Raw genomic sequence first — 16,036 nt, forward strand, 5'->3', positions numbered from 1 at the left:
ACAGGTCAGTAAATCCCTCTGAGCTGACGCTTTAACCCTTTAATCTTGTCAGAAAGGTGGTCACTGTCGTCTTTAACCCTCTGGAACATTTACACATTTACACTTGAAACTGTCCAACAAAAGGCTGTTCATTAACAGCCAGCCATATATACCTGTAGAACTATGACTAGCCAATCAGAAGAGAGAGAGAAAAAAATGACATGTCCTGGGGGTTTACTAATGGCATTCTAAACTGAAACATCAGTTCGAATCCCAGTTGAGGTGAAAATGTAGATGTTATTTTTACCTTTAGACCTCTATATTGAAAGGACAATTGTTAAATAAGAAAAACTTTATTTTCATTTTCTAAAATGAAACATGTTTTCTAATGTAGTAGCGGCATTGTACCTGTGGTGCCATTGTACAATAGCATAAGTAGAACTTGTCTGCCACCACTATCCATTTGTAAAGTACCATTTAATCATGCATTGCACAGGTAATAATTTGAGCCAACATGTGAGGCATGAAGGGAAGAGCATGTATTTGTTTGGCCTGTCAAACATGATTAAATTCATACAGCGGTAGTTAACTGCAGCCTTCCGGTCCGAGGTGAGCTGTGAGCCATTCTGTGGTGAGCTGGGACACTGTTAAAATCGGCCAGCATACCACACAACATTTGAATACGGACATAGAAGTGTGCCTAGTAAATAGTCAGGTAATGTTTCTATTCATGTGGCGAGTTTGGCAGCGATCGGGCCTGTGAAGGCTGAGGAAAACCTGTACAAATGCCCTCCTGTGCTGCAACATCGGGACATCGATCAGACAAACGCCGGACACGCACTGGACACAGAACGTCCATTACAGTAGAAGGATACTTATGCAGTGTGTTATAGGTTATGGTGATATTAGGTTATAGGCTGTGCTTGTGAAAAAATAACAGTATGGGCTTTTGGGTTTTTAGTAAAATCAACTTTTAATGAACACATAATCATTCACAGACAAACAACAAAAAATCAGCCTCTGGGAAGCATAAAGAACCAATAAACTAACTAAATAAATATAAATAAACAAGTTTAACAAAATATATACACGATACAAAGTATGAAACAACACCGTGACTACATTCATTGACAATAATTAGGCCTATGTTCATTCATAATTTAACTAATAAAGTAAACTGATATAAGAGAGAAAAGCCGCTCAGTGTAGTGATAGGTCATTGAAAAGAATTAGCAGCAAAAATTGTTACCATTCTATCTGTCAAGCTATAACTTGGTGGTAAAAGTATTAATGGTTTCATGACTAAATGGATTTGTATCAAAAAGACACCTTACCTGAGAGAAATAAGAGCCGAAGAACCGAAAACAGCTGAAGACGTGTGGCCTCCTCGGAGGATCAGAGTGATGGAGCTACTGCGGCTGCGCGAAAATACTCAACAGCGCCAAAACACACTGCGGCCAAATATATATTACATCCGTAGTGTTTAGGGCTACCGTAGAGAATGAATGGGAAAGGTTCAGAAAGTTAAGCTCAACAGCTTTTCTATTTGCAGCTAACGTTTTATTGGATAACACACATACCACACCGAAGTGACATTTTACTGCACAACTCTACTTTGTTACATTATGAAAACTATATATATTTATTTGCCTCTGTCGCTGACTGAGGCTACTATGACGTCATAATACTGTTCTGCTGTTGTACCGCGTCATACCCTTTCCACGCTCCTCGTTAGTATAGTGGACAGTATCTCCGCCTGTCACGCGGAAGACCGGGGTTCGATTCCCCGACGGGGAGAATGTTTTCTTCTGTCTGCAGCTGACGTTTTATTACATAATACACATATGATAACCAGTGGCGGCACCAGGATTTTAAAAGTGGGGGGGGCAGGTGGAGGGCAAAGAAATGTTGGGGGGGGGGGGGGGGACCGGACAAAAAATTTTTGCACATAGTGCAAAATTAACGCTTTGCACTTTATGTGGAATATATATATATATATATATATATATATATATATATATATATATATATATATATATATATATATATATATATATATATATATATATATATGTACAGGGTGTCCCATAAGTCTCCATACATAGGAGACATAATACATTCCATACATATATGGTTCTAACATGTATTTCTTTATATTTCAGATAACCCATAATGAATAAAGAGCAACGAATTGAAATCATCCTGATGGCCGGTTCAGCAAGCAGTCGTATGGTTGCAAGCGCATTTAACAGAAAACATGGGACGAGTATCACACACGACACTGTGGCAAAACTTATTGTCAAGTTAAAAAAAAACAGGAAGTGTCTTGGATCAATTTGTTCCCGACAAAATGGCAGTCATATAGAGCATATTATATAAATAAAAATGGTTTATGTCAAGAAATGTTTATTTTTCCTATGTATGGAGACTTATGGGACACCCTGTATATATATATATATATATATATATATATATATATATATATATATATATATATATATATATATATATATATATATATATATATATACATACACACACACACACACATATATATATATATATATATATATACACATTTATTTATCCTATCTGTTACACTATATATAGAGGGCAATTTTAGGTAAAATCAGGTAATACTTAATGTATTCAAGGTATTTGTTAAAAACTACAGCATGAACAACTCAGACTTTCTGTTCTGATTATTTAATTGGTACAATCATCTTTCACATATTTCTCTAAACATATCAGAAAAACATGCAGCAAACAAACAGCAATGCCGATGTATGCAAGTTAATAAATGTTGAAAACAAAATAAAACTAATCGCCTTACCAACTAATCAAACAAAATGTATGTATACAATGGCTTCCACTACATGCACCCTCTATAGATGCGTACATGGGGGGGGGAGGGGGAAGGTGACTGTCTGCTTGGTTGTATTATAAGTGGATCAAAATGTGTTATGTACGCTTTCATTGACGGATTTTTCATATTTCTTTGTTGCCTGAATTTTCCCACAGATTTGCCCAAATCTGGGGGGGGTGAAGGTTGTGACTGGGGGGGCATTTGCCCCCCCATGCTCCCCCTTGGTGCTGCCACTGATGAGAACAACGTAGATTTGTATCAGTGGTGATAAAAGTAAAGTTCATTTTAGTGGACAAATCTGCCAGGGCCAGCCGCATATACCTGTAGAACTATGACTGGCCAATCAGAAGAGAGAAAAAATGACATGGTCCTGTGGGTTTACTAATAGTATTCTCCACTGAAACATCAGTTTGAATCCCAGTTGAGGTGAAAATGTAGATGTTATTTTTACCTTTAGACCTTTATGTTGAAAGGTCAATTATTAAATAAGAAATTTTCAGAATTTTCTGAAATGAAACATGTTTTCTAATGTATACTTATGCAGTGTGTTATAGGTTATGGTGATATTAGGTCATAGGCTGTGCTTGTGAAAAAATAAGAGTATGGTACAGTGTTTATTTGCCTGTCGCTGACTGTAACGGGCTGGTTAGTCAAGTGACAGGTGGATCCAGACGCAGCTACTATGAAGTCATACTACTGTAGGGGTTTTGTACCAGATCTATGATGCTCTGCACTCCTCATTGGTATAGTGGAGTTGGTGATTTTGATGCAACTAGTGAAATTTGGAAGTCTTTGGTTGTTGGTTTATCGTTTTTAGATAAAACAACCACTAGAGAACAGCTAAAAAGAGGATTGTGTTCAATAAACAGACCTACTTAATGTTTTTTAATCAAAGTTTGTGGAAATTGAGGCTGGCAAACATTAACATGAACATTTACATTTTCAAAAATTTGACTGATCTGCCCTGACGGAGGACTGCGCTCTTTGACTGCTTTTCTAGTTACCTTTTGCTTTACTTTACCGTTATCTGACCAAGTACATTTTGATGTACTTGATCCATCATCCTGTCCATGGAGGTCCTTCTTGACCACCAAAAGTGCTTAATCTGTGCAGTGCTGCAGTAATGTCTTTTTTTTTGTACAATTTGTGTTTAACTTTGTTTGCATTTCATCAACCTGAGCCATGAACAAGTGGTGCCAGGCACAACAAACCTCGTGCATATTTTGCCCATAAGTAAATGGGAATATTTTAAAAATTCATAAAAAATTGAAAATTTGACCTAGTTTCCAAAACATAATGAGATCCATTTTGGGTCCCTGGCAATCTATAGTCAATTTATCTGACTTAGTATCTGACATTTGATAGACGTTTACATCATATTTTTAAGCAGTAAATGCCCCTCGGTTATGGATCCATAAACACTGATAAATACATGTGTTTGCCCCCCCGTTTTAATTCTATACACGTGGGTTGTGACACAAAAGAGGAAACATGACAAAACCTGATTAAAAGGCCTGTGCATTTGTTTATTCACAGCATGCAATAATTTCCAAACAAACAAATGCTGTCATTTCATAACTGATGTAGATTCACCGACTCAAAACCGAGCTTCATCAGCACTAGGGAAAAAAAAAAAAAAATCAAGTTTTTGTAAACATTTTCAAAAACTAAATAAGTTCTCAGCAAAAATGAGAATAAAAACTAGAGATTTTTAAAAATTGTGATCGACACGCTCAGCTTCACAAGCAGATATAAACATAATAAATAAACGTAGATAAATCAGGGGAGTCCTGCAGCCAAGATGCTGCCGAGAAGAGTTCGATCCTTCAGAGCATTTTCAACATCCTTCTCTTCAATCTTCAGGTAAACCTACAGGATCAAACACAAGCCTGTCAGATTACTGGAAAAGTATGAGCTGACTGGAAGACAGGATTTCTCTACAAAAACTGCATGTGAGTGTATATGTATGTATGTATACAAAAGGCGATTACAAACTAATGAACTTTTGACGCTGTTCCAAAAAGATGCAGAAATGATACCATAGTAACTGTTAGTCTGAAAGTTACAGAACTGAAAGACTTATTTACTCAGGGATCGTACACATTTTCAAGGTCAAATTCAAGCACTTTTCAAGCACTTTAAAGGGTTATTTTCAAATTTTTCCAGCACAGCACCTTTTAGCTGGGGTAAAATACATATCTACAGGAATACATATACTCATGATTTTTTTTCCTCTTTTTATCAGTAATGTACATTGTATTATGCCATAAACATCTAAAATTATGTTTCATATGGCAAGATGGTTAGAAATTAAAGAACACAAAGTTTTATCCAAAATCGATGTTCTTCAGACACACTCGCACCAAGACAAAGACTAAGATAAAAAGGTACTGGGAGTCGACCTGAGAGCATCCAGGAATTTTCTTTTTTCACATAAAGTTTTATTTTTCAAAATACATCACCTCTCTGTAAATAGCTTTGACTTGACCTCTAAAATGGCAGAGTTAATGTTAAAAATAGATAATCAGTTTTAAATGCAAGCACTTAAACTAAAATTCAAGCACTTTTCAGATCTTGAAAACACAACATTGACATTTAAGTATTTTCAAGCATTTCAAGCACCCGTACAAACCCTGATACAACTATGAATCAAAAATTCCCAACAGACTTTAATCATGTTGGTTTGTTGTACATGTTTGTCTTTACTGCTGTGAATAAATGTTTTTTTTTTATGTTGTTGTCTGTACCTTAGTGAGCCGAGCCTCCTTGGCTTTCTTCAAGGCAAAGATTCCTCGACTCTCCAACAGACCGCAGAGCGACAGACACTCCCCCTGTCCGACTCCGCCCACCTGCCTCCGAGCGCACAGCCGGCTGTAGACCTCATGGAGCTGGAACACAAACAGGTGTCAGTTCAGTCGCTTCATGGTAAAGACGCTTTATTAGTCACTTTATGTGTCAACGCAAAAATCTTCTGTGCTCAAACAGAGGCTTTCTGGATTATTTACATCAGGGCTGTCAAACTTATTTTAGTTCAGGGGCGACACAGAGCCCAATGTGACCTTAAGTGGGCCAGAACAGTTCAATACCATCATAATAACTTAGGAATCATCCAAATTTTGGTGTATGTGTTAGTAACAAAAAAGTAAAATTGTGTTAGAAAAATAATAGGATAGTTTGTGAATATAAACATTTTCATACTGTAATTTTACTTTTTTGCACTACAACAAGGAGAAAACATTTGTAGTCGTTTTTATTTATAAGTTACAATAAATGGTATTTTACTGGTCCGGCCCACTTCAGATCAAACTGGGCTGAATGTGGCCCTTGGACTCCAATGACTTTGACACCCATGGACTACATAGAATTCCACTTCACTGTGAAACAAAGCTTGAAAAGCATTTACGCAGAATTTTAAGTTAACAAATTGGCCTTTTCCAGTGCTTGGACATTATTGCTGCACAGATCCATGAGCTAATTTCATTTTAAAACTTATTTGTACACTGTGTGTAAATGCATGTGCCTCCCAGTTGTAAATCAGCCTGTAAATATTGCAGCCGTTCCTCTCACCTTCCCCAGGCCGACCTCTTTGTTCTTTCCGTTACGTATGAGCAGCAGCAGACAGCAGACGAGCAGCTTCTGCTGCAGAGGGAAACTCTCTCCCTCACTCTGAGATGCCATGCGATCACCGTAGACCTCCGACAGAACCCGAGCCACCTGAGGAACGCTCACCCGCAACGCTGTGACAACCACAAACAGACAGTGTGAATAAAACCCCCACTGATGTCGGTTCATAAACACATTAGACTATAGACTCGTACTGCTTTCATGTACTATGAGAGTTATGACAAATATTAGTTACAAACTTGAAAATTGCACAAGAACGCCCCCTTGTGTCCTATTTTACACTGGAAAATTCCATTAGTAAAAATTTTTTATTTTGATCCTCAAGCTGCAGAGATGAAAATAACATTTGAACAATTCAATATGACGGAGAGCAAGGAGGGATTCATCACAAATAATAAACAGGCTTTTTATTAACGTTCTGCTGCTCTTAGCTGATGATTTTGCTCAATTTGCAAAACAAAAAATGCTGTAGCAGATAAATTAACATGTCCAAAACTGTTTTACCCAAGTAGCAGGTCATGATAAATTGAAAGGATCATCTTTTTGGTAGCACATGAAGGCATAATAAGTGGAGGATAAATCCCAGCTGACTCACCTTTAGTTTCAGCGTTTGGATCAGACCCTTTCTTTCGCTCATCAGACTCGACAACCTCAACCGCTCTTCTGCAAAGGAGAAGAAAGGAATTCAGTCAGCCAGTTGTTTTCTGTTGAAACAGTCAAGTGCAGTATTCTGCAGAATGTATGTGAAAAGGAGTCTTTTTGATCATCTATGGGTGTTTATCACTACAATGTTGAAAATGCACAAAGCAAACAATGTTTAACCTTTAGAAGTTTTGTTGGACCAATGTACCATTTCACAAAATAGGTGAACTTTACTGAATACATCCAGTCTTTCATCAGTAAAAAATGCACCTAATGCTGGACTAGAGCCCAAATAAACACATTCAGAAAGAAAAATCCAACAACAATTTTTAATACCCATTCAGAGAGTGAAAAAATGCACTAAACAGACTTGTATTTTTATTTGACCATTATATTTACCTGCAGATGTCCAGAGCTTTTCTGGCGTCTCCTGAAACTGCAGAAACTTTTCTTGCACAAAACTGAACTGCGGACGCATCCATGATGCCTTCAGCCGACGCCTGAGGGGACGACACAGAGTTACATTCATCCAATCTCAACTTCATCAAAGAATATATTAAGGAACTGGCCTCATTTACAATAAAGCTGAAGATGAAAAGGCCAGTCAGTAAAATGTAACACCATCACACGAAGTAACAATAAAGAGGTATGGGGTGTTCTTTTGGTACCTGGGCCAGCCTGTCCTGTACGATGGCTGTGAGCTCCTGTCGACTGTATGGAGGGAAGTTCAACAGCTGAGGGCGGCAGTGAGGTCGAGCCTGCAGCCGGGGAAGGATGCGGTCTGTCAGATCCAGAGCATTGGCGATACCTGCAACATCACCCATAAAGTTCACCATGAGCAACCTAAACACTGACCCCATTTACATGACCATAAAGATCTTATAACTATTAGTAATCAGTTCATTGTAATAATCAGATATGGTGCGGTTACATGCACTTACAAAACCCGATAATCGATAAACGCTGGTTTTGACGTTTCAGTCCATTATTGGATTTCTTTCAGATTTTGTACATACGTAATGATTGTAGAATCAAACTATTCTCTTAAGCTCACGTTTGACTATGCATCTTCTGTTTTCTACGATTTTAATCATTTTTCCACATGTGCAAATGTAAAAATGATTGTGATGATTAACCTGTATACATGCATGAAGACAAATCCAAGTGTGTTAATCTGATTTACCATAATCACAGATCAGATTATACTGTTTACATGATGACTTGAATAATCTGATAACACCACAAATCAGATAATGATCGGAGCATCAGCATGGACGTAAACAGACTCAGTGAAGGACAAGACTTTAATATCATTAAAGCTGCAACTTTTACAAAGTTTATCCATCAACAGGAATTGGCTCTTACCAATGAGACAGAGGCGAGATTTGGGCAGGTACGGCCACTCAAAGATGGTGTACAGGACATCCTGAGCTTTACTGTCCAGCTGATCCATCTCATCTAGAACCAGCAGCCTGAAAAATAAGAGGATGGAGTCACTACAAGTCCCATCCACTCAAACAGGATTAGGCAGGTTTTACCCTCAACCTTCCTACCACACATCCTGCTTTGCAAAATACACTATATGGACAAAAACACTGGGGCACATCATGGCTGTTGCTCATAAGATGTCCTGTCCAGGCTGATTTGAGATATAAACAATATTTCCTTGAAGTTTAATGGGAGATGTTTCTTGTGAACAAATTAGATGGTTAGTTGTGGTAGAAAATTATTATTTACAGCCAGAATTTACCATATTTTAGAAATTTAGAGGAAGAACATTTAAAATCAGTCATACATTAAAAAAAAAAATCAATGAGAGAAATTAAGTAAAACCATCTCTGAGGCATTTTGGAGGCAAAGATAATTTAAGCCAAATTAACCAATGCAATGATATTTATCACAATATGAAACAACATTATGACATTGTCATCGTTTCATATCCCAGACCCCTGTTAGAAAAGAAACACCTAAATTCAACATGTCCAAATACTTTTGTCCATATAGTGTATGATAAAAGTCTCAAATGAATATGTCATGTTACTCACACTGAGGGCCCTGGAGACGTCAGGAGCCTCTGCAGACCGTTCTGTCCGCCGGATGCTCGCAGTTTATCGGCCAGCAGCGGGAAGATGGCGTGGGAGCTCCGCAGAGTCATACAGTTTACCACCACCGTCTGCACCGAAGACAGCTTGGCCTGATGGGAAAGACAGCACTGGTCAAAGAAGTGTATGCAGACGCAACCAGGAGTACACATGTCGAAATCTGCTGAAGTCAGTCTTTGAACTGATCATTACTTAGGATTAATTATTTAATTTTTATTTTACTTATTTTGAATATCAAAAACAAGGAATTTTTTTTTAAAGCTTTTAAAAAAAAAAACATTTGAAAAGGAGTCATCAAGAAACAAACATGTAGCGTTTTACAACATAGCAGGGTTACTGTGAACTTTTTGTAGTAAAATGTATAGGAAAGACTGATGTTTAACAACTTTAAACCTGAAAACCACTTCTGAGAGTAAACGAGCTAACTTAAACAAAAACCAACCACAGACTTAATACAGCTGCTACTGGATTTTTTTTCAGTCTGTTCCAATTCTTAAAAGATGAAATATAGCTTGTACTGTGTTGTATAAATATTTTCCATAGTTTATCTCATTTATTTATCTATCAGGGATACTGCAATGAAACACAGTGGCTGTATAGAACATCTGATGTCCTGCATGAAGAGTATATGGTATTGAATTTGTTTACTTAGTAAACTCATGTCCTGTTTTGGGCTTTTCAACAAAGGAATACATTTACAGTATAAACAATAATATAAAAATGCATAGAGTATAAAGCAGAATAAACAAAACAACATAAAAACTTATCTACATTCACACCCCCAAAGAAATCAAAGTACAACAGTCCAACCACAACAAATATTATACATTTTAGAAGTGGGTATATTCTTATTGTTTTCAACTCATTCTTAACCTTTGCTATCACTTTTTTGAAGTTTGTTATCAGTTTAACTTCATTTGACGTTGTGCTCCATATGTGGTTACATGTGGAATATTTTACCGTTGGCAGAGCTCCTGGTGATTCCACATCCAGTGTTAACGTGCACTGAATTATGTGACAGTTTACTGTTGAACAATGAATGAAACTCTCCACTAGATGTCACTAATGCTCCGTGAATCCCAGTTTCCTGAACCACAAACGTCCAGAGGTGCATGAAGCTCTGTTTACCTTCATCTCCTGCAGGATGCAGTTGAGGCAGGCCGTCTTTCCTGTTCCTGGAGCTCCAGAGATGTAGAGGCTGCCCGGCTGCTGCTGCAGGACCTTCTCCTCCAGGAAGCAGCGAATGGATGCCCGCTCCTCCTCCCTGGACAAGAGGCGTTCAGGGACAGCGGTGTGGAGGGCCTGCTTCACACTCTGGAATCTGGACTCTGGTGAAGGGGAGGAGCAGACAGAGAGACTTACAACACATCCTCACTTTGAGATCAACCAGGACGGAATGGAGGTCATCTGTACTGCAGTAAACAAAGTAAGCAAGGCCCATCAGAGTGTTGGGAGGTTTCTTACTTTCTGCAAAGAGTCGAACAACTGGAGGCTTCTTTTCTGAGTTTTGTCGGGCTGGACTTCTTGCAGGTGTTTCTTGGCGCCTTGGAGATGACCTGGAGGAGGGGGAGAGTAGCCGTCGTGGCGAAAGTGGAGCCAGCTGACGTCGGGCCAACGATGGCGAGTTCTCATCAAAGCCGAGTCTTCGTGGCGAGGCCAGCGTCGGCTTACTCTGCTTTGGCGGCGACCCGAGAAGAGTAGTGCTGAGGTTACAGCCATTATCCTCCCCTTAAAAGAAACAAGCGACAGTTTAGAGAAATCTTGCAGAACTCTTGTGAATTGACTGTTACTACAAGTAAATAAAATTACTTATTTCAGTACGTTTCGTGCCATTGTAATTCATGCATTTTTCTCTTTTCTTCACATACAGCAACCTACTCTCCCTCAATGTGTCAGACTAAAATACAAGACATTATTCTTCAAACCATTTTGCGTCTGATCATAGTTAGATAATGCCTGTGAAACACCAACACATGTTTAGCCAAGTATAGTTTTTTTTCAGTGTTGTATAGGAAGGAAATAACAATACATCACTACTGGGAATCTGTACTTTACTCAGAATTTTTGATTCTGTTTACTGTCATTTTTATTTCACTACATTCCCTATCTCAATTGCATACTTCTACTCCCATACATTTTTAATGCACAGTATCATTACAAAAAATAAATTAAAGGAAATTTGGTGGTTTCATCACTGAGATTACCAGTGACTGCAACAAAATTAGGAAGCTGATTTGTCATTGCATAATGAACAAGACAAGTGCAAACAATGACCTCCACTCAACCTGGTGGCAATCTGTTGATGTGAGCAGCAGCATAATATTCAAAATTCTGACTGCCTTTGGTTGTTATTAACATTTACATGTACTTTTGTTTCATTACTTGAGTACATTTAATTATACATTACTTGATATACTTAAGTACAGTAAATACTAGATACTTAAAGACTTTAACTTGAGTAACATTTCAAGTGTTTTTTTTGGTAGGGTACCTGTACTTCTACTCAATTGTGACTTCTCAGTACTTTATACAATACTAGATTCTTTTTTACCTGTGCGTTTTCGGGGGCTTAAAGGAAGTCGGGGCTGGAGGTTTGGAGAGGACGGCGGTTGCAGGGCAGCAGAGCGTCTGGGTGACAGAGGAGTGGGGTGTTCTGTGAGGCGCCTGGGTGTGAGTACAATGGGCTGGTCGGTCTGACGTCTCGGGGAGAACGGTTTGATCTGGGGCGGGGATGAAACCAGGGTCTGGGGTTCGGACTTGGTTGGTGATGGAGCCAGAGACTTCTCCACCTTGGGAGTCTTGGATCGGACTGGCGTCCTGCAGGATCTACGGCGGGGAAACTGCAGCACGGGCTGGTCTCGTCCTTGAGAGCGAGTACTGGGCATCTTGTGTGTTACCTGAACACAACACAAACACAATCTATTCAAACAAACTCCAGACATTGTGTGTTTTAATTACTATGTACTATTTAACTGTAATATACAAAGACAGTGTACACTACTGTGCAGAAGGCTTATTCTACCTTTAGCTTTGTTTTGTTTTTTTCCAGGGTTCAAATGAGCGTACATATTTATTTACAACAAGAAAATGCAGGATATATGTGCACAGCCTTAAAAGACACACAAAACTGACTTAATGTGTTTTAAAGGTTAAAGTCGCTCTTTGTGTGACCTCTGACCCCATGACAATAACCAGCACAAAAAATTAGAAACATCTGACTTGTCGAAATAAAACATAGTACACTAGTCAACATTTGCTAGGGATCAGGACTATAACTTTGCTATATTCGGGGGTGTAATTCTGGAAACTTGACCGTTTATTTTCCCAGTGGAGTACAGCCTGCGGATGCGGATGGTGGCCACACACATTATTGACATCACACCATATGTGTTTCAGAACATTCTGAGTGGTTTCAGTGAAAACAAAATTGGAAGAGTAATTGTTGTGAACTCTAATTTCTAGGGTTGTATCACCCTTTTGCCTGAAAGTGCAATAAAAATTTATGTTTTTTTACCTTTTGGTCCATTTTTCTTCACATGACTAGCCAAAGTACACACATAATATATGAAGTCACCCAAAATATTATACAACATCAATTATTGTGCAAATATAAAACTGATCCCTAGCAAATGTTGACTAGTATATTATTGTCAGAACAAAGGGGTTAAAGACATGAGAAATGGTCACGCTAAATACAACTGGTTTAGAACTCGACTAAAGCAACAACCCTAATGTTGGCTTTTGCACAGTAATGAAGGATAATGCTGATAAACTAAACTGGATTGCCAAAAACTCAAATCTCTATTGCATCTCAGTGTTGCACATGCATAGATGAACTTCAGATACACATGCCTCAGTCTTAAAAGTCTACCCAGTATTGGTGTCATTGTCCATGTAACAGGTCAGATCAAGACAAAAGTGAACCTATCAGTATTTTATTACGTTCTTCGATATAAATTCCCACATGCAAACATCTGACTAACCACAAATTGTACCTAGACTGTTTTATATGCGATCCAGTTGAAGATAAAATTGTGTTATATTACATTCATATAAAGTGACGTCAACAATGCAACTCGGCTGTTAAATGGCGCCAACACACTCGATGCCTGATCACAAAAGTAAGCTCTTTTTGGCCCAAATATAACCGAATTATGCTGCGATACATACCCAGAATGTGTAATCATGTTCCTTGCCGAAAATATTTAATAACATATTACATAAAAATGAAGTAAATCGCAGTGTTTTCGGGGCTAAGTAACAGTGCCCTAACTTACAATGGATGTGAATTGTTATTCTACCGAAGAAAGAATAAATCAGCTTGAACGCGTCAAATAAAGTCTTGTAAATGTTGAGTTTTACCTTCTTAAAAACTAATAAAAAATGATGAATAAAGTCCTTTATCTTGTCCAGGCGTCCTCTTCAGTCCGTCTTCCTCCTCGGGCTAAACTGAACCAACTTGCGCCAAATCCGTCTTGGATCAGCTGTGTTTCCCGCTTCTGCTCTCTGATTGGTCCGCTATGGCACGAGCGACCGCAACCCGCAGCTCCTATTAGCTAATCCTCAGGCGGATATTACGTCATAATTAGGTAGCCGCCCCCTGTCTGTGGCGGGAGATTCAGTTAACGTTGTTTGGGCGGAACGTCATTTTGCCGGGAAATTCAGCGTTGTTTGATTGCGTCAGCGTTTAACACTACAAATATTTACGGAAATTATTGTAGTTTTTCCCAAAACAAGACAATACCTTCATAAAGTCAAACGTTAAATGAGTAGAACTATTGAAATATACTTTTAAAAACTACAATATTCTCTAAAAGGAATCTCCTCCAGAATAAAATAGCGAAATTTTACTAAGTTTGAGTCACTAATAAAGAAAAATTAAGTCGAAAATGCTGCTTGGCTGTAGTTTCACAGATACAGTCTTGGGTCAAAATATGAAATTCTGAGAATTAATTACAGAATGTATTTTAATCCAAAGGAATGTTACCAGATCTACTTTAAAACGATTTCTTTGTACTGGAATATTTATAAATCTATCATATACATAAACCAATGTATAATAACATTTTATCACATACAATGAAAACATCAGCTAACCAGCAATTTGGTCATTTGTTTTAATTCATCTTAAGTATTTAGCACATTTAATCTCTGAAAAAAGAAAGTGACCCCATTTATAAGATGAGGACTACTTCTGAAGTGTCCTATTACAAAATGTATCTTGTAAATAAATTGTTGATTTTGACTGTTTGTAAAAAAAAAAAAAAAAAAAATTGTAAAAAAAATTGATTGATTGATCTGAATGGAATTCACATTCAGATAAAATGTCTATCAAAGATTAATATAAAGCATCTTGCAACATTTTTACTCCTTCAAGAGAACTTGATTTAATCACAGACAAGTAAGATCTAATACCAGAAAAAAATATGTAATAAGAAAAGACAAATCAAGCCAAATGGGGATATAATGAAGACAATAAAACAAATTTAAAAAATAACATGAGCATGAAAAATCTATCTGAAGACCCAAAGGTATTGTAAACATTCAGTTTTAGTGGCTTTTGAAGAACAACTGGAGGGCTGTTGATAAAACTACATCTAAAGTCACAAAGTTTAGATCACAGAAAGCGGCTCTCTCACATAACATCCTACAAGGTTTGTTTTAACCACTAAGTTACAAATAATAACCAATAAGCCAAATATGAGATCAGTTACCAATACTGGGGGCTTGGTATAAATTTTGGTGAGAATATGATTTAATTTGCAAAAACAGGAACAATATTTAAAGAACAGCCCTCTCCAGGCATTAAAAACCTCTATGTACATTTTGGCTCCTCAGACCAAGGCCTCTATTTGTGATTTCCCCCTCCTACTGCTGAAAATGAAAAAATAAAAAAAATAAAAAATCCCCAGAAAAAGGAACTGTTCCTCATATCTACACAACTGTATGGGTTGGAAATGTGCTTATATGTGTGATGCATTTGGATATTAAACCTGCCTTAAACCTACTTCAACTCATGTTTTCTTCCTCCAAATTATAGTGAGAGATGTGTGCTTAGTCCTAAATTAATGCCTTAATGTAATGAAGCATCATACAGTAAAATGGTTTAGTGTCATATTAGTACCATTCTGAAGAGCTGGAAATAAATTATATTTTAAATAAATATTCATGTATTTTCAATGACTGAAAATAAAATGCAATTCTATACTATTAACAAAAAAGTATGTGAATTCCAAGTACATTTTTTTAGTTGCTTATTATTCTGAGATAACATAATCTGTTAGAAATGTAAATTTGATGATCAATCCTGCAGGCAACTCATGTTAAACATTGGAAATGTTGTATGAGACTCACCGGGTATTTTTAAAGAGTGAAATCAATTTATTTATAAAATGGGAAAAGACAAGAACATGTACAAAAAGTGCTTTGATTTAAACAAAAGAAATAAAAAGAAACTGAAGAAAAAACAAACAGTAGCTGATGCTGAAAGTGACATATTTCAAATAAAATTAGTATATTTTTTTTAATGATATGAACATACAGTAACTGGGCTTTATTTATAAAAGATGCTGCAGTTTGAAAACATCCACAGTAACTGAAAGAGACAAAGAGGTAAACAGGACATTATCACCAAGACTTCAGCCAAAAAAACAAACCTTAGGGCAGTGTTTTTCAACTGTGGGGTTGCCTGAAATTTCTAGCAATTGATAAAAAAAACCCAACAACTTAGAAATAAAAAATATATGGTGAGTTGACAGGGACAATCCCAATATATAAAAGACATGACAAACTGTGAAGCTGAAACTGAAGCACTGTGGTACTG

The 16,036-nt window shown here is 37.4% G+C and overlaps 1 protein-coding gene and 1 non-coding gene across 2 annotated transcripts; one reads left to right on the forward strand and one right to left on the reverse strand.

Moving 5' to 3' along the window:
* Positions 1–1,704: 1,704 nt before the first annotated feature.
* trnad-guc (transfer RNA aspartic acid (anticodon GUC)) lies at positions 1,705–1,776 on the forward strand. The gene has a single exon. It is a non-coding gene; the product is annotated as a tRNA-Asp (tRNA).
* A 2,574-nt stretch (positions 1,777–4,350) lies between these two features.
* Positions 4,351–13,685, reverse strand: cdc6 (cell division cycle 6 homolog (S. cerevisiae)). Its single transcript, XM_030132723.1, has 12 exons — positions 13,576–13,685; positions 11,765–12,110; positions 10,678–10,941; positions 10,342–10,541; positions 9,157–9,305; positions 8,477–8,583; positions 7,780–7,919; positions 7,511–7,611; positions 7,065–7,132; positions 6,413–6,582; positions 5,593–5,733; positions 4,351–4,714 (listed from the first exon to the last, which is right to left on the reverse strand). The coding sequence occupies exons 2-12, from the start codon at positions 12,096–12,098 to the stop codon at positions 4,625–4,627; spliced, it is 1,764 nt and encodes a 587-aa protein (XP_029988583.1). The 5' UTR covers positions 12,099–12,110; positions 13,576–13,685; the 3' UTR covers positions 4,351–4,624.
* Between the last annotated feature and the right edge of the window lie 2,351 nt (positions 13,686–16,036).

Source organism: Sphaeramia orbicularis, chromosome 1 (assembly GCF_902148855.1).
Source record: "Sphaeramia orbicularis chromosome 1, fSphaOr1.1, whole genome shotgun sequence".
Lineage (NCBI taxonomy): Eukaryota > Metazoa > Chordata > Actinopteri > Kurtiformes > Apogonidae > Sphaeramia > Sphaeramia orbicularis.